The 26762-nt window shown below is 37.0% G+C and overlaps 2 protein-coding genes across 2 annotated transcripts; one reads left to right on the plus strand and one right to left on the minus strand.

The window, feature by feature from the left end:
- Positions 1-704: 704 nt before the first annotated feature.
- HJURP (Holliday junction recognition protein) lies at positions 705-16953 on the plus strand (the record flags this gene model as incomplete). The annotated part of the gene is made up of 11 exons (XM_079549733.1): positions 705-782; positions 2228-2294; positions 3506-3558; positions 4471-4498; positions 9240-9313; positions 10360-10458; positions 11184-11232; positions 11909-13503; positions 14034-14097; positions 15296-15383; positions 16830-16953. 11 exons carry the CDS (start codon positions 705-707, stop codon positions 16951-16953), a joined length of 2319 nt encoding a protein of 772 aa, XP_079405859.1.
- Positions 16954-21139: 4186 nt separating this feature from the next.
- TRAT1 (T cell receptor associated transmembrane adaptor 1) lies at positions 21140-26540 on the minus strand (the record flags this gene model as incomplete). Its single annotated transcript, XM_079539178.1, has 5 exons — positions 21140-21403; positions 22524-22585; positions 23562-23623; positions 24740-24776; positions 26435-26540. The coding sequence occupies 5 exons, from the start codon at positions 26538-26540 to the stop codon at positions 21140-21142; spliced, it is 531 nt and encodes a 176-aa protein (XP_079395304.1).
- Positions 26541-26762: the final 222 nt, after the last annotated feature.

Consider the following 26762-nt stretch of genomic DNA (forward strand, 5'->3'; position numbering starts at 1 on the left):
TGGAGAGGTGCTGGAACAGGCTTCCCAGAGAGGCTGTGGATGCCCCATCCCTTTAGGTTTGAGACCAGGTTAGAAGGGGGCCTGGGCAGCCTGGTCTAGTGTTAAGTGTGGAGGTTGGTGGCCCTGCCTATAGCAGGGGGCTTGGAGATTCATGATCCTTGAGGTCCCTTCCAACCCGGGCCATTCCATGATTCTGTGCGATTCTGTGATAGGAATACTATCAACAAGCTTATGGAGGTCACTCCTGCTCACTTGAACACCATAATTGCATCTCTACAGTTAGGGGTACAAGATTTGACTACGGGCACAAGAAGATAGTGAATTCCATCCGTCCATAAACAAGCGGCGCTCGGAACGACGCGGAAACAGCTGCCTACGGAATTGGCCGTGGCCAATGGCAGCTCGCGCTACGGGACTGCCTCTATGTAGAACGCCGTTTTCTCGCAGCGCTCAGCTTCCGTCCCGGCGCGAGCCCCGTGTCTAATGGGAGGGTTTTGAGACGGACTGACTGCCCGAGTAACCAATCAGAGAGAAAAGAGTCGTGCACAGCGCACTGTGAATGGCTGCTGTGTCTGGACTGACGTGAGCGGCACCCAATAGAAGGTAGGAAGCGGGGAGGGACGCGCGCAGTTTGAATCGGTGTGGGAGGGGCGGAGGCTGTCGGTGGCGGCAGCGGGGCGTGAGGGGCTGCGTTGCTTCGCGTCATGGCATTGGATCTGGACGAGTGGTTGCGACGGAGCAAAACCCGCTTCCAGACGTCTATCCTCGGCATCTTGGAACGGGTGAGAACCGAGCTGAGCGGTGTGTGCGTCCCGGCTGGCGGCCGGCCTGCCTGCCAGGCCGCGTTGCGGTGGCGGTGGGTGAGGCCCCACGGGTCGCGCTGCTGGCGGGGGGGGGGCGGCGGGGTCCTCGTGGGCGTCGCTGCGCTCTCGCGAACTCTGACAGCTTCCCTCAGGAGGCTTCACCTCACAGACATTTTGTGATAAAGATGCGGGGTGCAGGCATGCGTGTGTTTATGCCGAGCGGTCAGCGGTCACGCAGCTGCTCTGGTTCACGTTCTGGGGATGGTGCTGGGTGCTGGCCTTAAAGTCGAGGCGGCTTCTGCCCCGCTGTCTTCATCTGGCCTTAGGCTGGATGTTGTCATAGGTCGTGAGCTGCACATCTGTGCTTGGTAGCTAATTCCAGGCGACTCCTTGTAACGTTTTCCGCTTTAAGAACTCTTTGAATCCCCGCTTTCCCCGTTTCTGGCTTATATTTTGAAATTAAATGGCTCATGTTAAAATGTGTTTTTTTTTTTTCTTGGAATAGTGTTTCCAGATGCTGGCTTCTAACTTCCACCAATAAAACAACACACCGAGAGTTTCAGTCGAAGCAAAATTATGTAAATTATGTAAAATTATGTAAACTACGTTTAAAATTCCATCTAAAATTGTTTTTAATTATTTACCTATATTTAGGGGAGAAGAAATCAATGAGAGCAGCCCTGCAGAGAAAGACTTGGGGGTCCCGATTGGTGAAAAGCTGGATATGAGCCAGCAGTGTGCTCTTGTAGTCCAAAGGCCAACAGTATCCTGGGCTGCATCAGCAGAGCAGTGGCCAGCAAGGAGAGGGAGGGGATTGTTCACCCCCTGCTTTGCCCTTGTGAGGCCCCATCTGGAGTACTGTGTCCAGGCCTGGGACCCCCAGCACAAAAAAGATTTGGAGGTGATGGAGACAATCCAGAGCACTAAGGGCTCTGATCAGATCAGCCTCTGATCAGAGGGCTGAAGCATCTCTCCTATGAAGAAATGCTGAGACAACTGGAGTTGTTTAGCTTAGAGAAGAGAAGTCTCTGGGGAAATCTCATTGAGGCCTTCCAGTATTTAAAGGGAGATTATAAACAGGAGGGAAGTCAAGTTTTTTACATGAGTAGGTAATGATAGGACAAAGGAAAATGGTTTTAACCTAAAGGGAGGGAGATTTAGGTTAGATATTAGGGGGAAATGTCCAAGTTTGAGAGTGGTGAGGTGCTGAATGAAATTGCTCAAAGAGGTTGAGGATGCCCTATCCCTTTAGGTGTTTGAGGCCAACTTGGATGGGGCCCTGTGCAGCCTGGTCTGGTGATTGATCTAATTGTCCCTGCCTGTGGCAGTGGGATTGGAGCTAGATGATCTTTGATGTCCCTTCCAACTCAAGTCACTTTATGATTCAGTGTCTTATGCTAATATTTAATTATGTTTTTATTTAGTATAATTATCCTTTTGAGGATGACTTCGTTGTTTCCATGGAAACCCTCACTTATGACACACCTGATGGTAAGAACTTCTTTCAGCTTCAATATTATATTTACATGCTGTGCATTTACACATAATGAAGTTTGCTGTAGCTGTTGGCAGTTACAAACAAATTCTGGCTCTTGTCCATTCAGGAACTGCATTTTGTCTGTGAACTTTGCTATGAGTGTAGTAGTACCAGGAGGAATGGCTTACATGCACTTTTTCAGGTCCTTGCATGCTCTATTTTAGACAACAGGAAAACAGCAGTTAATATTTGAGTGGCTTGTAATGCTGAAGGCTAGAACAAAGTAGTAGAGGCAGTAGCAGGAAGCTGATAGGCATGATTGGGTTCTGTAATTTCGGCTCTGCTTAGTATTCTTAAGGCTGCTCTGAGTTAAACATTTCTAGTGTGTCAGTTGTCAGGGTAGAACAGATAAGTAGTGTCTTTTTCACTGAATGTTCATGTACTTAGCATAAATCTATATCATGTTATGCCATGTCATATGTTGCAGTGTTTCGTTATAACTGTTAATCTGTTTTAGAGTGGCTAATACTTACGGAGAGGGAAAAACCTATAATTTAGTAGCATGGTTACTGAGAGGTGAAACACTGCAGGTTTTGTCCATACTGAATTGTGGATTATAACGTGTAATTGACATGTTAGTTCTTGTAGAGAACAGTGTAGGCATGAAGTGCTACCACAGCTTCAAGCTCACTGTGATGGATGCACTGAGTGTTCACCAAAGCTGGGGGCAGAGTGAAGACTGCGTATACATACAGCACTGTAGTATTCAGTCTTGGATTTGGTTACAGTTTTAATTCAGTAGCTTCTAGGCACATGGTCTGTCATTATGGATTTCAGTACATAAAGACTTTAGTATGGCTCTAAACATCCTCAAGTTCCATGCAGTCTGCATGAACTAAATAAAACTTATTTACTGAAACAAACTAATGTGCTTTTTCATTACATGCTTCATAGTGGATGGTTTGTTAATGCTCTTTGGTTTTAGCTCACTGTTGTTAGACTAGCAGGGTGGGGATTTTTGTTGTTTTTTGTTATTTTTTTTTAAACCGACTTCTCAATTTTAACTTGAAATTACATTGTTCTCTTGTTTTGTTTTCCTATTAAATTTTGTTTCAGCCATTGTGCTGAAGATTGTTCAGATTTGATCCTCTTGTTACTACCACTCAATACAGATAAATAGTTTTATAAATGCTGTGTTTGCATTAATGTTTCTTGTGATTTCTAGGACCAAAGCAATGGGGAGATCTATCAATCAAGGAGCTTAGAAAACTATTGAAGGTACCTAATAATATAGTCAATATTTCTGTATCTCTTTCCTATGAATCTATAGCAATAGATTCTAATTTTGTTGTGTCATTTAATACATGCAAGAGGCATCAATCAATGATATCAATAACTACTTTAAAGTAGGTTTTTAGAATGGATTGGCTAAGAATATCACATGAGAGGGATAGAAGTAGATGTTTATATACTATTAGTAAAGCTGGAAAAGTGTTTTCTATTTATAGTGTTGTGGGCATGCTTTCTGTACATTTTTATTCTAAGTAGAGATGTTGTACATACAGTCACTTCTTACTCTGTTTCCTGAACTGCTTCATAAGAACATAAAAGAGGTTTGTCAAAAGCTCAGTGTTTCTCACTAAATATAAAGAGCCACCTTGCTGCCATGCTTTCTATGTTACCTGTTTAAAAAAAAAAAAAAAAAAAAAGGCAGCAAAGCTGTGTAGTGTGCCTTATTACCTAACACAGAAACTGTTCTGAACCCCATAGTGCAAGGAGATGAGGGTGAAATTCAGTCTTGGAGCTTAAGAGTAGATTTAATGGAGAAAGAAATGTGGCTGTATTTCTCTTTTATGTGTATCACCTACTAAACATTGCAACAAGGGAGTGTCTGCCCAACTTTTCAGACTTACTCCATTAAGAGCTGTAAGAAGAATTCTATTTTAGCTCCTCTTGTGCCCAGGTAACTGTAGTAGATGTTCTTATCGTGATTTTAACAGTAATAGTATGAAAGATCAGACATCTTTTACTGTGTATTTGTGGCTTTGCTGGAAAGGCCTTGCAGAAGCTGAAGGAAACTGAATGGTTATTTAGGAAGTGCCTCCTTGCAAGAAAATGAAGACTTCAGTTGAAGCTACTTTACTATTCTAAGATTCTTCTGACATTTCTTTTTCCTGTTTCTAATTGCAGCATCATGGAAGAAGTCAAAGGACTGCAGGTAGAGTGCTTAAAATACAAACAGTGTTAAGTTCTACAAAGTCAAGACTCTTTTGGATAAGTTGGCCTATTGACCAAAAACCCATACTAATGCTTATGTTCGTAAGGATTCTGAAGCCTAGATAAAACATTTAAAATGAGTAAATAAATTCTGATTGACATTGCTATCATCACAACTTGATTAAAATAATGTCTCTTATCAGTTACATAGACAGGCTTTTATTGTATTGTTTAGCCTTTGTCAGATGTTCATTGAATCTACAAATCCTACCCTGAGTTAGGTGTCCATGTGGAGGAATTTGGAGTTTGCTAGCTTTTTGAAAGGAACAACACAAGTAGACATAGTCAGAAATATGTTAAAAGAAACTCACCAAGTTGCATGATGAGTGATCCAAAATTTAGCAGATTATTCTGTGAGCTGAATGAATTAGGCTGCCTGCTGAAAATGTAGATATTTCTTTATGAGTCAATCATAGAATCACCAAGGTTGGAAAAGACCCACAAGATCACCCAGTCCAACCATCCACCCATCACCAATAGTTCTCACTAAACCATGTCTCACCTCATCACAACGTCAAAATGATCAAGTACCACAAAGGAATTTAAATCAAGATTGCACATGTTCTGTTGCTACTTAGTCTTCTGGTGTTCTACTTCCCCCTTCACATTTGGTCTTAAAAGGAGCTGCATGTTCCAATAAAGTAAAAGATTTTTTTTTGACAGGGGGATGTTATGGTGTATATAGTACAGAAACTTCTATGCTGGATATGTGAAGAGAAAACAAAAGCCAATGTCTCTCTTTCTCTTCTCGTAATTCTACCAAAAATGTGTCTGTACAAAGTTCAGGTATATACCTTAAATCATTCTACAAAATTAAAATGTTGATCTAGGAAGCAAGATTAATTATGGTATAATTTGAATACTTAAAGTATTTACACGAGTCAGTAATGTCTGTGTGCTTCAGTTAGATCTGAGATGTAATAAAATATAAATCCCTCGTGATATTTGACATCAGTTTATCTGGAAACAAATACAGAAAAAGCAAGAGCAGTAAATTCTGCACTGAGCAGAAGCTTCTTTAATCTCCATCTTGAGTAGGGTAAGCATGTTTGCTAAGTGCACATGTCATTTTCAGTCTTTAAGTCTGCATGAGTCGGTCTCGTCCACCCAGTCAGGAGAAGTCCTGCTATAGCCTTAGTATCAGCATTGTCTCATATTTGAAGATAAAGATGCTCTCTTTTGGGAAAGATCACATTTCTGTTACTTGTGCAGTAAGAACGTTAGGCAATAACTTTTATATGTATGGTATATAAACTTCATTGTAGCTTGTGGATACTTTTTTAAATCTAATGAGGTGACAAGAGATTTAATGCATGGGTTTCTTTGTTTTTTTACAACTATATCAAAGCAGTTTTCAGTAATTTTATTAACAACAATATCTGGCGTAGAGGCTAATTATGAAATAAGCTTATGCAGAAGTAAGATTTGTGTGAAGATAACTGCTCCCCTACGTGTGGATTTTATTTAATTGGTCAGTTTAAGTGTTAGTGTTCTTGTAGGTAATATAGAATAATACAGAAACTGAAATGTGAAAAGAGGAAATGTTGCTCCATGAGTTTTACCGAAATATGGAATATCTTATACTCTATATTTTTTCTCTTTATGAAATAAATGGGGGAAAATAATAAAAGATTGCTGATGGACCAGTAATGATGGATCTGTAAATGAAGGCAGGCATAGCAGTTCTGGAAGGTTCCCTTGCAAGAAAAACAAAACAACAAAAAAAAACCCAAAACATTATGAACATGCTGTAGAGTTTTCATAGAATTGCAGAATATCCCTAGCTGGAAAGGAAACTTAAGGATCACTGTCTGCAACTCCCAGCTCCACACAGGACCATCCAAAATTCAAACCCGGTGTCTGTGAGCGCTGTCCATACAGTTCTTGAACGCTGTGAGCTTGAGAGGTACTGCTAGTACTATTAAAGCATTGCACATATGCACAAGCAGAGGTGACCGACTGTCACCACCCCAGAAATGTACAACCCAGCACCTCAGTGTGCTCACATGCACTGTTTGGTCACCAGAAATGTTCAAAAAGCGTCAGTGAGTGTCACAAGTAGCTGACATTTGTTCTGCGTGATGGAATTCAGTTCCACACCTTTGCTTCATACACATTCCCATGTCAGCTGCCATTGTGTCAGACTGCCCCACTGCTGCCATCTGTCACACGGCAACAACATGTAACAGAAGGTTCAATCTGCTGCCATACCACCACCATCTGCTTCTGAAGTCGTGGGCCAACGTAATAACATAGGAGGCATTACTTTTGGAGAAGCCCTACTACTTTAGTTTTGCATTACACAAGATCTTTTTGATTCTTTTTGATATAAAACTTGCAGTTTTGACTGAATTAAAGCATGAATGTTCAATACACAGCATTTAATGATTGAAACAGTAGTTGCATTAATATCATCAGTGTTTTTTTAAAATACGTTGGTGTATGTACATTAGTTTCTTCATATAAAAACTACACTGAAATTTGCCCTCCTATTACTTGAGCAGAATATAAATTATATATTGAATGGTAAAACAGACTTTTTCTGCACATTTGGAAAATGTGACTTCTTTTTTTTCTCAACCTATGCAATACAATATAGGAAAGAAGTTTCAGAGGATTTTGTAGTCTTGATTCTCTAAAATTTCCTTTGTCTTTTGCACTCATGGGATAAATGAGTGCATGTAGTTAAGACTCTGGTATCTTCATAGAATGTGATTATCCACTCTTTCTCCTATGGGTGTACTAGAAAAAGAGTGGAGAGGCTTATAGCAACCTCAATGAGTCCCCAGCTCTATTCAAATACAGTGCAACCTAGAAATCAGCTTCTTAGAAGTGGGGGATTTGGATTCCTTGCTTAAAAGTTGAATTTGTTGATTTGTTGTTTTTTGTTTGTTTGTTTTTTTTAATATATAGAAGATCAGGAATGGGTCAGGATAACTGTTAAGGAAAAAGGACATCTTTAGTTGCTTTAGCTAAACTTTTTTTGATTCGTTTTTCTTTTTGTCCATCTGTAGTATTCATACAGGATGCTTCACCCTTCTAAGTGAAGGCAGTTGTTTCTTCCAGTTATTAGACACTATTTTTTTTTCTAAAAATATATGAAGGATGGTACAGAAAAACAATTCTCACCCGCACTTATAAGTATTGTTCTATAGTTAATAGGGAAAATAATTAGGACCTACCTTCTTTGGTTTCTTATGGCAAATGAATTTTCATTGTTCTTTACCTATTCATTTGAGGAACAAAAGTGTTAATTTTATTTCCATCTTGGCTCTTAAAAACATCTTAAAGTTCTCTGAAGAAGATGGATGCTTTGTTTTCTTCCATTCTGTGCTGTGCCACACTTCTATACTAATAATTAATGTTCCAGGGATTTGCAGTCGTGTTCGAAGAAACTTTGATAATCTGGCTGGTGTACATTTCAATTCTAATAAAATAATTGTACTCAAGTTAGATAGATTGCAGAAGCCAAGCCTCTGATTGATGAGCAGTTTTACAAGAGGATACAAAATTTTGTGGTCTCCTCCAAAAAAAAAACCTGCTTCTGGTCTTCTGGTCATGTTATTCTTTATCCTAACTCTATGGTGGCAGCAGCCCACAGAGCTTTAGGTGATGACTGCAGTGACAGGGAACAAAAAAGGAACGTGGTGTTATCTGGGAAAAATTTTCATTCTGATTTAGTGATTTAAGAACAGTATGAAAGATGTCGGGGAAGTTCTTCACGGAGAGAGCAGTGAGGTGCTGGAATCTCACTGGAGGCTGCCCGAAGAGGCTGTGGATGTTCCATCCCTGGAGGTGCTTAAGACCTGGTTTGATGAGGCCCTGGGCCTGGTCTAGTATCAGATCTGGAGGTTGATGGCCCTGCCTGTAGCAGGTGGTTGGAACTTGATGATCCTTGGGGTCCCTTCCAACCCAAGCCATTCAATGATTCTGTGAAAGCACAGTGGTTAGGTCAGTTTCATAAGAATTTTTTCACTCACTTTCCCTTTCAGGGGTTTTCTCCTCTTCCAGGATTGAAGGTGATAATGGAACAAATATAACAGTCAAAGAAGCCAATAAATTGGGGCTTACAATGCAGTCAAGTGTTATATTTGTCATGAAAGGCTGAGGCTTTAGCTAGTGATGATTTGAACTATCTGGCTACCTCTAGCAAAATCATTTTGAGAATTACTTGTAGAGTATCCAAAAATTGAGTTGGAAAATTTCCATTTGTTTTTGTAATATTCTCAAGTCTCACTTAGCAATTCTAAGGCTGTCTTAATAGTAAGTAGTGAGAAAAGCATGCTACAAGAAAGCGACGATATTTGTTTCCTTACTGTGTTTGCTGGGATAATTAGAAATGTAGCAGGAAGGAAGTGGGAATAGTGTATGAATATGCCATCAGAGCAATGCTTTGAAGATATTCTACCTTCTGAAATTGCTAACGTATGTCTTGAAGAACTGGCTGCAGACAAGTTATCTTCACTCTTGTCTGTCTTCTCACAAGTTATTTATAAGCCTATAAATCACGTTTTTCAATTGGATTGAAATGGAAATGTAATACACATGGAAAGCTTTATAGTAGGAAACAATTTTCTGCAATGAAACCTCTTTAGTCAGTGTTACACAGCATTTGTTTAAAACATTTCCATGAAACCTGATTTTTGATTTTGAGAAAAACTAAGTTTCATTTACTGTTTAAGATCAAACTGCAAGTGAAGAAAGTGATGCTGAGATAGTGTCAGTGAGAAGAAGATTTGAAGACATTCACTTCCAGGTAAAAATTTCTGGTGTCTAATGCAAAAGAATAATTTTGTGTTTAGTAGAAATAATTGAGTTACTTCTACAGATTGTATTTGCCTGAAGAGTTAGTAGACTGTCAGCAGATGACTCTGCATTGTGCATCTTAATGCATGTTTATAGTGAGTAGAGCAAATTAGAAGTTTGTATCGTTCTCCATGAGATTATTTATTGAAATAGTTAGGATGTTTGAGTAATAGTACACCAGAGAAAACCATATGCTGTACAGAACAGGCAAATCTGATAAAAGCTCTTGTAGGTATGCAAAAAGAATAACCAGATGAATCACAAAGTAAAAACACCTTTTAAATATAATTGTTCTTTTTGATAGTCTGATATAAAGTGAGAACATGATTTTAAAAAAGTAAACCTGAAATAATGACTAGTGTAACAAATGCAGAATAGAATCTAATGGGTTTTTTTTGCCAAAGCTATGCTACAAGTATCAGGACTACCCAAACTAGTTATGAAGTAAAGTACAGCGTGCATCTTGTGTGTGAAGCCATTCCAATCCTGTGTTCTACTTGCTCAGATACAATTGCCAGAAAGTTATTTACTTTTCTATTTTGTTTAGCAAAAGTTCTAGACATTTGACTTGTTATTTTCACTAGTTAAAAACACCTGTCATTTATCACCAAATCGCTCTGTAACTTATCAATTGAGCTGTTTTGCTGGTTTTTATGGGGCTTTTAGGAAATTGGCTGGTTGGTTTGTTTTTTGTTGTTTTTTTGTTTTGTTGTTGGGTGGGGTTTGAGTTGTTTTGGTTTTGTTTTTCAGTCAGTAGGTTCCTTGGATCAAAAAACTAGCTACTTATCTCTGTTTTGACATACAGTTCCTTCTTGAGACTTTTTTTTTTTAAAATAAATATACATTAAAACATACATTAATGAAATAACTTCCACGGTCATTGGAAATCCTCGTCTGAATTGGCGTTGGAAGTACAACTAAGTAATGAATTTGTGCTTTCCTGTGTCAATGACTTCTTTGTATTTAAATCCTCATTCTTTTTTTTTTTCCCTTAAGAATCTGGATGTAGATGATGTGAAAATGCAAGAGAAAGTACAGGTTCAAGTAGATGTGATAGTACAAGATAATGAAAGAAAAATTCCCAAATGGATTATGGTAACGTATTTCTCCTGCTCTGTTAAAAGTTATTTGCTAATTAGAAAAACACTGATTCTGTAGCTATGTGTAGCACAATGAATCTTAATATAACTTCTCTGCAGCTTGCTGCCTGTGTAAATATCACAGTATCTCAAATCTTTGATGGCAATCATTATAAGAAACTTAGCAGACAATATCCAAGTACTTCTTTGAATTCTATTCCTACTGTTTTTTACACTGATGTGTGAATTAGTTTTCACTTCAGTAGATCTTATGAAAAGCCTCAGTTTGAGGTTTTTAGGGGAAAAAGAACTAAGATTTTGAATTTAATTTATTTACAGTACATGTTCCAGCATCCATTTCTTACCATATATACCAGAGATATGTAGATTATCGATATAAATTTATATAACTTCAGAATTTATATGTGGACGTGTGTGTGTTAACATATGGATATATATATATCCACTTATAAATTTTCAAATCTGGGAAAAAAGACTGAAATATACTATGTAATGTAGAAGCTGCAAAGATTATAATAACTTCCCTGAACTCTTAAGAAATCTTACTGAAGTCTTAAACTAGGCTTTTTCCTCCTTTTATAATTTGAGTGTATAGGACCTAGTATATTGAGGGGAGAGCAGGAGGAGTCATAAACAAAATGTTGATGTTACTTTTAACATGCAAAAAATTCAGGATAAATTTAGGATTCATGTGTCTTTTTTACTTTGTTCATTTTTCAGGTAGAGCCTTCATCAAGTCATTTCACTTCACCAGTACGAGAACTGAAAGGTACAACTATATCATCTGGGTGTGGGTCAAATATGTTGGTTATTAAATATTACAGACTTCAACAGAAGTATGTTCAATTTAATGAAAGCATGACTATTTTGTTACTGCTCATATTTGATTCAAGGATTGGCTTTGGATGTGCTGGTAGTCAAAGCAGTATTTAACCAGTAACATGTCTATAGACTTGATCCTGGAAACTTTAGATAGAATTTTGGTGTAAATGTTTCAAGCCTGAAGGCTCCAAGAAGCATGATTCTTATCATGCTTTACCTCAAGGGAAGCTGCATTGGTACTGGTTAAACAGAAAGATTTCAAGAAATACAGAAATACGTTAACATCTGTAGGATGAAGCTGTGCCTTCTGGTCAGAAATTAGAGAGCAAAGCAGTCTGCCTCTATAATAAATGCATTTTCTGTCTATATATTAAGCTACTTTAAAGTTGTTTGGTGTTTTTTTTTTTTTTCTTTCCCCAATGCATTTCATTTCTGTCTTCTATAATCTGTTAAGTCAATGTCATTAAGCAAATTTTTTTAATTTCTCCTAACTAATGGTATATTAATAATTCATTTAACTTGGCAAAAAAGCTCAGTGATATAGGAGATATCTGTACCACATGCAATATTTTAAGTTATGTTACTAAAATGTCTTAATTGTTGTTTTTTTCTCTTTTGAATAGGCAACCAAAGCAATGTTTGCAGAAAGAAAGTAGAATTGGCAAATGAATGTTCTTTTTCCAGCCCCTACCAGTTACAATTTTCTGGCGTTCCTATGTTACCAGATACAATAACTGTACCCAGGCATCAATCTTTTCAAGAAATGAGTGAAACTTGCTATAATAGTATATTGGAAGAATATCAGTCTGCGGATGAAAGTTGTTCCTGGAGTAATGTAACACTTGCAGACTTGTATCCTAAAATGGTAGAGGTGCTGACAAAGCTTATTACAAGGGAAACTCGGAAAAAAACATTTAAATACATGTTTGGACACTATAGGAACAAAAGAGGGCATGCTAGAAGACCAAAGCTCAGTATCACTGTAGAAAAAATAAGAAAATTCAGACCACTCAAATTGAAGAAAGCACTACCCAGCATATGCAGCAGTAGTACTGACATCCAGAATCAAACTTTTGGAACTAAACTAAATCAGAATAGCGGACCTTGTGATGATCAGTGTTTTATTAATAACTCATCTGGTCTGGTGCCATTTTCAGACAGTGACACAAACGACATGGAAATGGACTGCTCTGATTCAAGTTTAGATTATCATTTGGTATTTGGAAAGGACCAAAAACTTTCTGAACGGAATGCTAATGCTTTGGCTAGAATGGGAAAGACTTTTCTAGCAGAAGATCAATTACAGACTACTGTCTCGTTGTACAGTTCAAAATATAACAAAAGTGGAAACTTGAGAAACTTGACTTACAAACATTCTTTGGAACCACCGTTTAGAACATCTTCTGCCAGTTCAGGATTGGTGGCACTTCATCTGGCAAAAGAAAGTAAAGCTCAAAAAAATGACTTTCTTTCTGACGATACATCAGGTTTTTGCTCATCTACTTGTAGTATTGTTAAGAACAGTAATACTTTTACACCTACCAAAGACTATTATCTTGCATCAGATACATTGCTCATAAATCCTGAAATAAAAATTTCTGAGAGGCAGAATTCTTTGCAACGCAGACACTCATTTTCCTCATTGTCTATGAAGCAGAGTCCTTCAGAGACACCCCAAAAATACGAAGATGCCTTTGAGAAACTCTACTACAAACTGCTTTCCAGAGGAAGCCAAAAGCCTTTGACATTGACAAGACCACTTTCAAACTCACAGAAGCTTGAAGAGAAAGGAGGAATAATGAAGAATACATTCAGTGATTCTGTGAGATCCAATATACAGTATAACATCGCATTTGAGAAGATTTATCAGCAGTTGTCTAGTGAGGTGGTTCCAAAAATTCCTGGTTTCCAAAGAGCTTCAAATTTAAGGAAATATGAAGGAATACAGATGTCAGAAACTGTAAATGCTCTTGTTAACTCACCTGTTCGATCTTTATATGCAATTCCCAGAGTTAAGAGACTAGGAAATTTTCAAAATGATCTTCTTTCTTCACCTGTAAAGCGACTGAAAAATATGCCTGAACATTTTTTTTCAACAAAATGTCAGCAGATTTCTCACAAGAAATATGGTGATCTTCAGACAGTTGGCATGGATTCTGCTAGGCTACACAATGGCAGTAACACCAGATTTTTTAACAGTCACAACTGTCATCATCAGGTACTTAAAGATCTTGTGAAAATGACTGTTTTGCTGCTACTTGGAGAAACACTTAAATTGACCAGTGCTGAAAGGACTTCAGACTAGTGACAGCACAATTCCAGCACTATTTGTTTGGTTTGGTAATTTTGTGAACTTGAGGAGATTTGTTTGCACAGCAATATTTGTTGTGCAAACCTCAAGTTGTGTTAAGTCTCCTGTGGGGAACCTCACTGCTTGGTAACTTTGAAAGTTGTTTTAAAATCCTAACTAAAAGATTTTCTCATGTTTTTAGTACACCATGTCACTGGTTAAGATCATTTCAGTGACCTTGCTGATTAACATATTGTCCTTCTGAAATGATTGTATTTTATTTACTACATACATGGATAAAATGGAATTAAGTTTTATTGAGCGCTGCTGGAATTACCAAGCTTGTTTTAAATCAAGACGTTATTGCCAAGCTCCTTGTTGCTTCTTCTAAGGCAAATAGTGAAAAAATAACTGGAGTTTTTTTCTACTGACACAGTAGGTTGATGCTTTCTTTTCAGGACTCTGGGTTTCACGCTTCTTCAGATAAAACTTTTCTTGTTATTCCCGATGTTTCGTTGAAAGGTTAGTTTCAGAGGCTATATGAATTACTGCTTTAGCAATCGCTTCTTTAAAGAGTATATCTATGGATTTCCTCTGTAAACACATATTTCTAGGTGACGGCTCTTCTTCCTCAGTAATATTTGGATATGTTTAAGTTTTACTTCAGTAAGTAAGGAATCTAAGTAGAAATCAGGGTTTCCTGATTTGCATGTTAACAGCAGTTTAAGAAGTTTCCTACTAAAGTATTGCTTATTATTTAGTGGTTTTCTCTTTTTTTATATTGGTGGTTGTTTTTACTTTTCAGAAAATTGATAGCTTTTTAATAACCACTTGAATAACCAAATGCTTTTATTTAGATTCTTCAGCTGTGCAAAAATCTGCACTTGCATTGTTTCGTGGCTGTTGTTACTTGTGTAGGTGAATTTAATTACTGATCTGAAGAAGGCAACTTTTGGTGATTCAGAACAATAGAATTTTATTCTGAAAGGCTGTATTAGTTTAAGATTCTAGATACTAATTTTATAGTTTTCTTCTAATAATCTGATTTTGATTATTGCATGTTTATAACATAACCTGAACTCTTTTCCTAGCTTAGTAAAAATCACCAATATTTATTTTCTATACTTTGTTTTTATTGATCTCTGGTCATCAAATAACTAATCAAAGTGTAAGGAAAAATGTTGTGGAAGACTTCATGAAATATTATCAACTACAAAACAAAGGGAAAATGGTAAAAGAAATGCATTTGCTTGCATCAGTTTTGGGGTTGTTTTGTTTTGTTTTGTTTGTTTGCATTGTTGCATTTTCATTACTGATACATAAGTTTTACAAAGATTTTGAATATTCCCATCTGTCTTATTTTACTTTCCTCAAATTTTAACTCACACTTTATCCATTCCTTTTTTTTTCCTTTTTTTTTTTTTTTTTTTTTTTTTCCTGGAATCATCTCTTTCTTCTGCTTTTATTACTAATGGTCTTGATAAGCTAGTTTTTCAAAATGCTTATTCTTGAGTGTATTTGAGACTTACAAGTATGGGGTATAGCATGTTTTTGAAAATGAATTTTGCCACAACCTTTTTCATTAGAATATTTCCATATGGAAATTTGCTGATTGAAGTATATATATATATATGATTGAAGTATTTTAACCATGTATTATAGTGTTTGTGTTACTCTGTATAGTTCTTGTCCTTTTCATAATATTATTTTTCATCACCAGAATTGGAGAATACAGATGTCCACTCTAGTTGGCCTAGGACAATGCCACATTACAGTAGCCCTGGAAATGCACTGAAATGCCCCCAAAAGTAAGTTTCTTTGGAGAAAAGAAATGTCAGAAATTCTTGCTGTTCTACTTTTATGTTAATGGTATGGAGGTTGTTGCTTAAATTAGTACTTCTAAAATGAAAATGGGCATGGATTCTCGAGAGAGCTCAAATTAATCCAACCTGTAGGCTTGAACACGAGGAGGCAAGCGTCTGTGGAAAAAACTAGCCAGAAGCCAACATAGATGGTTAATGAAAACAAGATTGCCTATTTGAACAGCTACTCTGGTAGCTCATTTTGTGTTCATTATAGGGGGTACTTCTTATTTCAGCCATGATTAGCTACAGAATATTTTTGACTCAGGCTGTGTACTTGAGCTGGCAAGTCTTCTCAGATCCTTAACTTCTGGAAAGTTCAGTGTATTATCATTCAAATCGACTGTCACTATTAGCGAAACTGTTTTCTCTGGGACAAGAAAACTTCTTTCAGTGCCCTGATTACTGGCCTATAACATCTACTTTTCACAGAAAATATGACTTTTGAAGGTTTCTCAAGTTTCTGATCTCCTGGGGTTTTAATTACAAGCCAATTTAATAGGCACATAATTAAAAAGCATTAGAAGTTCTCTAATAGTTTTGCTTTATTTTATAAAATAATTTTTAAATGTTTTGCCAGAAGATCCCACTTGGCACCACAAAATTTGCTACCTTTCTGGTCTCAAAGCCAGTAAATACTTTCACTATGCTTCAGATGATCCAACAGCTGATAAAACATTTTTCTGACAATATGCAAATTAAAATTTCAAAGGAAGCCTGAATGTACTTTTAAGCTATTTGTATGGAGAACATAATCAGAAAGGCAGTTCATTATTTAGCAATTAGTAATTGTTCAGAAGAAGGAAAAGGTTTTTCTTTTCTTACTGCATGCAAATAGAGAAGTTTCAGAAAGCAGAGGAAATGAGAATGTCAAAGTGCTTTCTTGCAGAGCCATCTGCATTGGAATCTATTTTTTCATTCATTAATTGTGCAACTGCATATTTGCTGATTTGTAGCTAAACGAACTGTAAAGTGGCAAGATTCCTTAGGCCTGTGGTGTGAGATTCTTAGCCTTCTGTTCTTGTAAGAAACATCCCAGGAGTGAAACTTTAATGGCGTTGTAGCCAGTTGTGGAAAGGAAAGGACTGCCTTTATCTAGAAATTGATTATGAAAGAGACATTTCTGAAAAGAAAATGTGAATGCTTTCCTATAACTACATTGCTACACTTATTCATCAGTGTAAGCCAAATTCATTTAAAATAGATATTAAAAAGTTACCCCTTCAGCTGAACACACATAGGAAGGCTGCAAGGAGTCCCACTGCTGTTCATAGTCAAGGTGTTCAGATATCTCGCTTCAGTGATTTGTTTGTTTCATTTTGTGCATTAAGTAGTCAGCAATTAAAGTATTTTTGTGTAACTTTCTTTATTCTAAACTATTATTTCGTACAGGGTATCCAGAAAACTAAGCTACACCGATGGGAAGGACCGAAATCGTAGCAATCCCTTAGACAACATCCTGATCAAAACTCACCAAGGAGCCTTTATGGCATACAGAGAAAATAACGTTTTATAGTTTTTATTTGTGGTCTGTTTGTTCTCAAGAATCACAAATGTATTAATACCACTTAAGGATTTTAAGGAAGAGATCCTTAGTAGATAGGAACGTTACTGTAATACACAATTAATGCTGATTTATTCTTCCCTGTAACATTAATCTTCAGGAACTAACCCAGCATTCTTCTTACAGTGCCCATGATTCTTGGGCTTCATCAGGTGTTGCTAGGAACCAGGTTTCCTTTGTATAAATTTATTTGAATTTTATATTTAGCAGTATTTTTAATATTAGAATGTGATTTGTGTTATCTTTTTATCTGCTGATAAACTTTTATGATTCAATTTTGATTTTAATCTTGATTCTTAATCTACTAGTACTAAGACCTTAACAAACTCAGTGTCTGCTGAATTCTGCTCCATTCCTGTTGTACAAACATGTCAATACAAAATACCTGAAATAAACTAGGTTGTTATGTTCTTCTCTGTCCTATCAAAATTCTACCTGACATACCGTATATTCTCAATAAATACATGTCCTGAAGAAATACCTGCTTGCAGTGGAAATGCTGAGTTGTGGCTTGAAAAAGTAACGGAGAATCTGGAAGGAAGGCAGGGCAAAGACAGGGAAGTTCAGGTGCATGCAGTGCACCCATGTAACCAGAAGGGGATGGATCCTGGTTCCACCCCTTCCCAGACCTCTTTTAGGGATTGGCAGTGGAGGAAAGGTTGTCCTACCTGGAGATCCTTGTGTCCCTGAGGCCTTCTGAAGGTAAGCAGTTTTTTTTGTTTATTTCTTTGCCCACAGCTGTTGCATTTGTGCAAGTCCTCCCTTGCTGCAGCCTTGGATCTTGTTGCTCTGCTGTCATTGCGGTGCTTTCTATTGCATTACACTGCTTTAAAAATTTTATTTCAGGAATAAATTCTCAGGAAAGGTTTACCTATCTACAACAAATACATGAGAAAGATTTGGCAGGGTCCCAAGGGTTTTTCTTCCTGTGTTCTTTCTTAGCAAGGAGACAGTTTTAGTGGTATCAGATCAAGTATGCTCTATTTAACTGTATTGCTCCATGTCAACTTTCCAAACTTCAGAAAAGGATAAATTTATTTGACTGAACTTCATTTTGGGGCATGTGCTCTTTGGTTTGGTTTTGATGTCGTTTTTCTTGTTTGTTCCTGCTTTTACACTGTTGCAGTACTTCTAATCAAGACTTTGGTGATTTTAAGTGCTGTTGAATGGAATAAAGAAACAGCTTCAGTAAGGCCTACACTAGCGTAAGATGACAGTCTTCAGTGGGTGATTTCTGCAATGTGCATGCGCACTCAATGTATCTTACATCATTCCAGTGTTATGTTTTCTTCAACAATTTAAGATTGTCTTTTAGAAATGTTTTAGTAGGTCACTTTTATTCTGGCTCTGGGTATAGATGAACATTAGGAAACATACTTTATGAACTACATTCTTATTGGATTTGTTAAGGTAATTATTTCCCTTTAGTTCTTGAGAAAGTACTTAGAGAGTATGAAATTCCATGTTATCTGTTCTAAATGTAAACTGTAATTAGCTTTCTGGATGTATCTGGATATGTCTTTTGAAAAGCAACAGAATACAAGTTTATCCAGGTATGAAAGCAAATTTATTTAAAGAACAGAAATAGTTCATTCATCTATGGAAATTACTTGGAATCATAACATAGTTCTTGAAAAACTTTAGGTGTTGGAAGATAAGCTTATCCCAGTACCATTATTTTTTGTGTGTGTCAGCAGTGGCAAATAGGAGTTACGTAATTATTTTGGAGTTTGATCCACCAACATCCAATTTATCTGTATTCTAGAAAGTATGATATCACCAAGAGTCTGTTGCGATTGCTGGAGGATGTCTGGCATAGACCTGTGAAAATTCAGTGGTGCTACTTAATACTCTGCTTTTGTCTCTGTTCTTCCCTTCAAAGTCTTCTACTTCTGCCACCATATAATATGCTTCTCCAACATGCTTTTAAGTGCTAAGCTTTCTGCGAGAAAGTTTTACATTGCTTCCCTCTGCTTCAAAATATATATAACACTATAAATACAGGTTCTGTTACTGAGACTGTACCTAACGTCTCCTTTTCTTATTTTGTTATAATTATGAGGGTAGCTGTGAAAGTAGTACTTCCTATTTTATTATGTTAGAGGCAGATGTTGGTGGCAGTACAGGTATCCTGCCAATATTCTCTTATATTTTGTTGTCACACAACAGGTGGCAGCAGAGGGGCCATATGACAAAATGGCATGTAACATGGAAGTGCATATGAAGTAAAGGCGTGTAATTGAATTCCTCCATTTGAAAAACATTGCTCCCATTGACTTTCATCAACTCTTACTGAATGTTTCTGGAACCAAACAGCGGATGTGAACACAATGAGGCTGTGGGTGGTGTGTTTCAGCAGTGGTGACAGCAGCAGTTGATCACCTCCACTAACGCAGATTTTTGTGAGGGCAATATGGAGGCTCTTGTTTGTTGCTGGTGAAAATACATGGCTGATGGTGGTTGCTATACCAAAAAACTTTTGTAGCTGGGAATTTGCTCTATCAAGTAGCATTGTTGTGCTCTTTGCGTCTGTTGTAGTTTCCATGGAAATAAATAGGAGGCATTATTTTGGATTGACCTATGTGTATTGATTTGATTTCAGCTCAAGACAGCTAATAGTACTACTGAGCAGCGTGGTCTGCAGGGGTTTGCTTTTTCCTTTTGGTCTAGAAGAGGAGTTAAGACAGCTTGTTCAAAGAGGTTTGTTAACTAAAATAAACATGGACCAGAATTCTTTAACTCTTTCTTTTTTTTTTTTTTTTTGTCCCCTTCGTATATATGTTGCATCTATGGACTAGCTCTTTGTACTGTAGGTGGTTTGGTTCTTGTAACTGGTTTAGAGCTACTGTCTCCTTCAGAACCTTAGACACTGGCACTCTGAATGCCCTTTAGCATTTCAAGCTCCTTGGCACCATGCTCTGCATGGGTGTATTTATTTACTTGCTGTTAGGGTTTTTTTTTTGTTTGTTTTTTGTTTTGTTTTGTTTTTAAAGACAGAACTGTCCAAAACCTAGAGAGTAGGCATAGCACATCAACATGTGTTACTGTTTCCTTCTGCTGCTTACTGACTCCCAGAATGTGCCACGTAAAAATAAATCCCCACTCTATAAAAGCTTACCTTCTGATGAGTTGAAAGTGTAAAGATGAATGTGCACATAGAATGTAAATTACATGGGGAAACATGTAGTTCTTTCTACTTTTGTGAAGAAGTTTATTGACAAAGGCACTAGGAATTTAAATATAAAATAGAAAATTAGAAAAATTCTCTGGCAAAGGCTGATGGTTAGAAATCATTTGCCAGTATCCTTACTTATTCTTGAGTACAAAAAAAGTCGTGTTATACAAAAAAAGTGTTACGTTAGTAGAGGAGTGAAGATTCGAGATGTACGCCGATATTGCTCACAAAAGGAAAGTGAGGATATATAACAGGCTGCATGAAGCCCAAGACCGCTAGTAATTAGCCTCACTCCCCACCCCATCCCATCATGGCAGTGGCTCTTCCCAACCAAGCAGTCCAAGCTGGTCCTTAGCACACCCCATCATTCAGCAGCAACCAAAACATTGGCCCAAGACAGTTTCTTCTCACTTAGTGCAGCCCAGGCAAGCTGAAAGGTTGGACACCGTGCTGTAGACTGTTCACCATGGGAAAATACACAATCTTGAATGCGGACCTATTTTTAATTGGGAAAGCATCTGAACCCTTAAGTGTGCATATGTGAAACGCCATTTCTTTTCAAAAGTACTGTTAAAACCTATGTAGAAGAGTAGTCATACTCTGTGAGAGTTCTACAGGCAACTTAGTGGATCTTCTAGGACTGTATGAAGTTCGATGGTTATTTTTAAACAAAGTATTAATTTTTACTTTACCATGTAGAAGCTGGTATCTCTGTGTTCACAGCTCCCTTTCGCAATGTATTCAGAAGGAAAGTCCCTTTAAAATGGCAGCATGAGCCTACAGCTATTTTTTGCTTAATCCATAGGTGTGTTTTGAAGATGATTTGGAATGTTTTACTTAGCTGCTTCACACCATTGTTTGTAATTTAAGTTTGGCAGGGTACTGTCTCTAATCATTCACTCTTCCTCCAGAATTAATAAAGCAGATCTCACTTTGATTTCATACTTGGTTCATGAAGCCACTTCAAATGTTCTCTCCATTTGTCCTATGAATCAAACCCATTAATCTTATGGGATCGTCATGAATGGCTTCTATGTTTGCTGTATTTTCAGCAGCCAGTTGCTCACTGTTAAGGTAAATGCAAGCTTTGGAAGCTGTAATGGTGGATTTAGATGATCTTTCTTCTTCATCCTCTAATGGAGGGTCTTTCTTCCTCCTTGGTTTTCTGCGTTTTCCCTTGGTGCTGTGATCAAGTGAGGCGTAACACATCTGATCAACTGATTCCACCTGGAAGGAAGTTTACTTTATAATTAACATTCAGTAGTTGTGTCTGCTTTAAAATTATGTCTCATGCTTTGAACATGTCTACCTGATAATCACAGTAGGGGCTGAGGTTTACCCGAACTAGCTGTAAACTACATTATTAGAAGTACAAATGATTAAGTTACAATAGCACAGAAAACAGACCAATGTAACTTAATGCTAATTAAGTTATGTTATATCCTTACAATTGTGTAAGGCTCATACCCTTAAAATTGTGGCAGAGAGGAAGCCCTCTTCCAGGTATCATTTCAAAGATTCTCTGTGGGAAATAAGAGCAGTTTATGTAATCGTTCCAGGTTCTTTGAGATGCAGGGCATTGTTTGATCTGTTTTTCTTCACTCAAATTGATTTATTGGAATCCCATTATTAGCAACAATACTTTTCATAGACTTTGTGCAGAAAAAAAGTAGTAACGGGTGACTTTTCTGCATATGTTATCTGATTTCTAGTGTAAAATACATGTTTCGTTTCCACTGCTTCTCTGTGTTTTTCAAACCAAATTGTTGAGCACTATTGGCGCTGGAATTTTCTGTGAAGTTTATGAAAACAAATCTTTAAATAAAAAGGGAGAGACTGGGAATGATTCCTTATGAAATACCTAGAAAGCAACTCCAAAATTGATTTTGGGAATGCTTCAATTATAGACAGATTTCAATTGAAACTTGTATGCTTTTAGATTTTCAAGTAACAACAAAATACAAATCAATAGAAAATTGGTTGTCTTTAACAAGTTAAGGAATATAGATTTTCATACTGGGCAGGAGAGAATCAGTCAAATTTGTGATTATCATGTGATGCATGTCTAACTGAGCCTGATTTGCGTGCTTGTGACTGAGCATTATCATGCCACATGGATGGAAATGATCTGTTTGTAATCTTTCTCCTCCTTTACTAATGACCCAGATTGAACAAAAATTCAAATGTGCTTAAATTCTCTGATAAACTGAGACACTGAAGTATGAAGAATTTTTGTGATGTGCAGCAGGAATATTTTTGATACTTAATTGTCATGGAATAAATGCAAGAACTCTGTGACAGACCACATCACTGTGATTCAGAAATCCAAAATTAAAAGTGAAGGTACCTGTTGTAGTTCATTAACTGGCCTTTGAGGCTGGGACTTCATCTGCTCGTAACAACATTCCTCTGTAATGTACCAAAGCAGAAAAGTATTTCTGTTACTAAGACACACTACTCAGAATTAAAAGATCCAATTAACAAATCCTCTGTTACAGAAGTACCTCCTCACCCCCCCCCCCCAGTTTCCTACGTTAGAAGTTTCACTTGTTTGGTAGTGACACAGATATTGCTTCTGTCTTCCTCTGCTTATAGAGAGGCAATCAGCTAAGAAATTCTGACGCAGACACTCTGAAGCAAAAAATACTGTCCATGTGGGTGGATAGGAAGTTTCTCATTCCCTAACTGGACGTTATTTGGAGCTGTTAGAACATCTTCGATTAAGAGTAACTTGACATACCTATATATTTGTCAGTACAAACAACTTTTCAGCTTCAGAGCTATGCAGAGACTAGTAGGCTTTGAGTGTTATACCATCCACCGGTCCATATCCAGCTGCAGTTATGATTTTATTGTCTCTAATGTGGTATGGATGATGATTCTTCACTTTGGCCCAGTGAAGCAGTCTGCCTACTCTCCAGCCACCGTGGGCTGTGCTTCAGCATTTCTGTTAACATCTTTCATTTGTGAATGGGCAGCACTGAGAGCAGGTATGTGCTACTATTTGCTAGCTTGTCTGGGGGCACTGACTTTGGACAGAAGGCAATTTGTGTCTTAGATTGCTTGGAAGTGTGTGTGCTAAGTGTGTTGTTTAAATGGGTGCAACTTTACATATAGTAAAGCTGTTGGTTTCAAAGTATTTGACTGAACAGTACTGTTTGGGTGGTTTTAAAAAAAAAAGTCAAATTCTATACATGACCTCATCTTACAAATAGTGCAGTATGTAATTCGATGTAGGCAATAAGTAGGTATGAGTGAAGCATTTTTTTTAAAGGGAAAGATTCTCAAGGCTGCTGAGAAACACAGAATGTGTTGGCCAGTCTGCTTTTAGTTCTGCATTTCTTATAGACACTGAAGAGACGAGTGTTCTTAAAATGAAACTTACCTAAAATATCTTGACTGAGATTGCCATAAACTGGGTCATCTCCTCTGTAGCAGTCATTATAGCTAGAAAAGGGATAGAAAGATAATTTTAAATTGTTTCATGATCTTTATTTAGGACCCCACTATTCTACTCTTACCTTACCATTTTACACACACATAGCAGAAGACTGTATGTGACCTAAAAACCAAGGCGATGGTAACTCCAACTTCACAGAAGGAGAAGAAAGGACACTTCCCATATTCTAAACTAAAACTGAATTGAAATTGAACTGAAATTCTTATGTCGATGCACCTAAACAAGATGAAAGCAAAGTTTCACTTTGAGTTCTTAATGGCATTCTGTGTTTTGCTACCTGGTGTTGTTTGAAAATGTTTTCAAACATGTTTGTAAAAATGAGGATTATTGAGAGGTTCGTTGTCTGATCCTGCTGCATCCCTATCCTGTGCCTTGTCAAGGATAAAGTAATGAAATATGCTACTTTATTTCAGTGGTGTTTCTCAGCTGAGCAGGCAATAAGAAACAAAGCAGAGGGACTTCCAGTTTCCAGGGAGTATGTTAATGAGGATTGATTTTGGAGGAGGAGCAGCAGCTTTTGTGGTTTTGATTCAAGGGCCTGATATATTTGAGTTGAGATGAAATTCCTTCCATCTCTGTTTTCCACAGTAACTTTAATATGGAGTAAATTCAACAAACTTGGTGACAGATGGGGAGCTGTCCAGCATCTGGAATCAATGCAGACTGCTTTATTGCTTTGGAATGCAATGTGTAAAAGAAATGCAAATACAAATTATTGTTCCACAAGAATGAAATAACAGATCATAATTCCTCATTGTTTTCTGAGTGTTCTCTTTACTATAGATTCATTGATTCCAAGTAGTAAATAGGGCCTTAACACAATATATCATGCTTCCTTCAGTATTGAAGGTTACCATATCAGCATGCAGTTTTTTATTCTTCATGAAATGTCTGGAAGGCATCTCTTGCATGAAAATTTTTCCCCTGCCTTTTCTTTTCTTTTTTTCTTTTTTTTTTTTTTTAACAATCATTCTGTTCTCCAGTATCTCCAGGCAGGCCACGTAAGATATTGGAGGGGTGGCACAGAAGAAAATTCAAAGACATCTATCACCATTTATTGCTTATTTTACTCTTCTCAGAAAAGGATTACTTATACAGCTTACCTTTCAGTGTTGTCTTCATTGTCTTTATACGTTTTAGCTGGAAAAAAAAAAATTAAAAAGTGAAAAGATAATGAAATGTGCTCCTTAAGAACAATTCAGATAATTGTCTTAATTGACATGCTTTTGACTTCACTGTAGAGAGTGAAATTGAAAGCTGTGGCATCTAAGCACTTTCAGTTGTCCCGTTTCACTCAATTACTTTTGAATAATAATTTAAAAAGCTTGTGTTATGTTTCTGTGCTATGCTACAGACTCTGTGTTAGTTTACAAGAAGGTCTTCAATCTCTATTTTGTTAAGCATCAAATACAGTCCCTTCTCCCAGAAGTATACTGTAACACATGGGATTAATTTCTTGTTCCCTCCTCTTTCTGCTTCTAACTCTTCTTTTTTTTTTTCCCCCTCTGCCTAAGGAGGCACATCATGTGTTTATATTAGAAAATGAAAGGTTCGTTTGTTTTACTGGCAGTTCAGAGTTGCTCCTGTCTCTGAAAGAGAGAGATCTGCAGATGAAGAAACTGAGGCAGAAAGATTTATTGCTAGAGCTTGATTAATAACTCAAGAACGCATGACTTTCTATCTTGTTCTCCAGAACTCCAGAATTTGCCATGGTAAAACTCTGATACCATGAATACTGTAGCATCAGCCAATCTGACTGCAACCTTGCTCAAGGTTAGTTTTGTAAATGGCTGTGATTTTTCATCACACAAATGTCTGCCTAGTAACACTAAAAGACAAAAAAAACAAAAAGGCAACGCCCTCCTCCTTCTCCCAGAACACTCCAGGCTCTCTTTTAATAGCCTGTCAGCTATTCATCGTGAATTCTGCTTATAGGTGTAAGCCTCCTGCTTACCTAAATTATCTATGCATGTGAATATGTTTCAAGTGGTTCAATCTACCTGTGTTTGCCTGCCCATCCACATGCATGCAGCACAAGGAGCAGATTTCCCAGTGTAAAGTCACTTTTCCTGAATGGGAATGGTGAGAATTGTACAGCTGATTGGTATTACTCCCTTAGGCAGTTATGTGAAAAATCTTAGTTAATTTTAACAAAAACAGAGCATGACTGTAGTCATGCTCTAACATAAATAAAACAAATTAGTTCCATAGACTAAACACATTACTATTGTTATTGACACACTGGATTAAGCACTAGAATCCCATGATGAAAAGCAATTTTTTGTTCCAAATAAAGTGAGTACAGAATTTTTATATCTGAAATTCAAATAAGCTTTTAGGAATTTGAAGAGGATACAATTTTCTTAAATGTATTTTGTATTACTTCAGCTACTCAAAATCACTTTTAAATTAAAGTACATATGTTAAATCAGTTGCATCAAAAAATGTTCTACAAAAGGGGAGTTATTCATCTTAAAAATACACTTTTAAAAATAAAACATTAGCCAGAAATAAATTCTTCACCATATACACATGCTGTTAGTTTATCTTCAGAGGATGAATTTGAGTAGCTGCTTTTAGTAGCGGATTAGGCAGCTAGTGATCATCCTGTAATGTTATCTGACTCTCCTAAATAATTGAACAGTTTCATCCTCACAACTGGAATCATTCTAGTCAAAAGATAACTGTAAGATTCAGAGAAGTAGTTTGTTGGTTTGACACCTGCCAAAATCAATAGCATTCTCTGCAGATATTTTTAGCTCTTAAATTCCATCCCTTACAGAGACAGTCTTGCTTACCTTCTTGTTTCTTTTTCATATAGTGTGAAATATTCAGTATCAATGAAAAAATGAGAGCCAAACTTAGAAAGGCCAAAACTCCCCAGACAGAATAATGGCAGTCCATTCCTGTAACTGAAAGAAAATTGTTTTACAATACATGTCATCTAAAAATCATGCTGTATTTTTTGTGGCTTGTTGATTTTTTTTTTTTTTTTTTCCCTCCTTTAACTCAAGCTTCTGTATTTTTTTTTCCACGCTACAAGAAGTATAGCTGGAAGAGCTAAACAATTAATATCCAAACCAGCTGCTAAATAATAAAAAACCTGTAAATTTTAACAGAGATGCT

Source organism: Tetrao urogallus (genome assembly GCF_951394365.1).
Source record: "Tetrao urogallus genome assembly, chromosome: 1".
Taxonomy (NCBI): Eukaryota; Metazoa; Chordata; class Aves; order Galliformes; family Phasianidae; genus Tetrao; species Tetrao urogallus.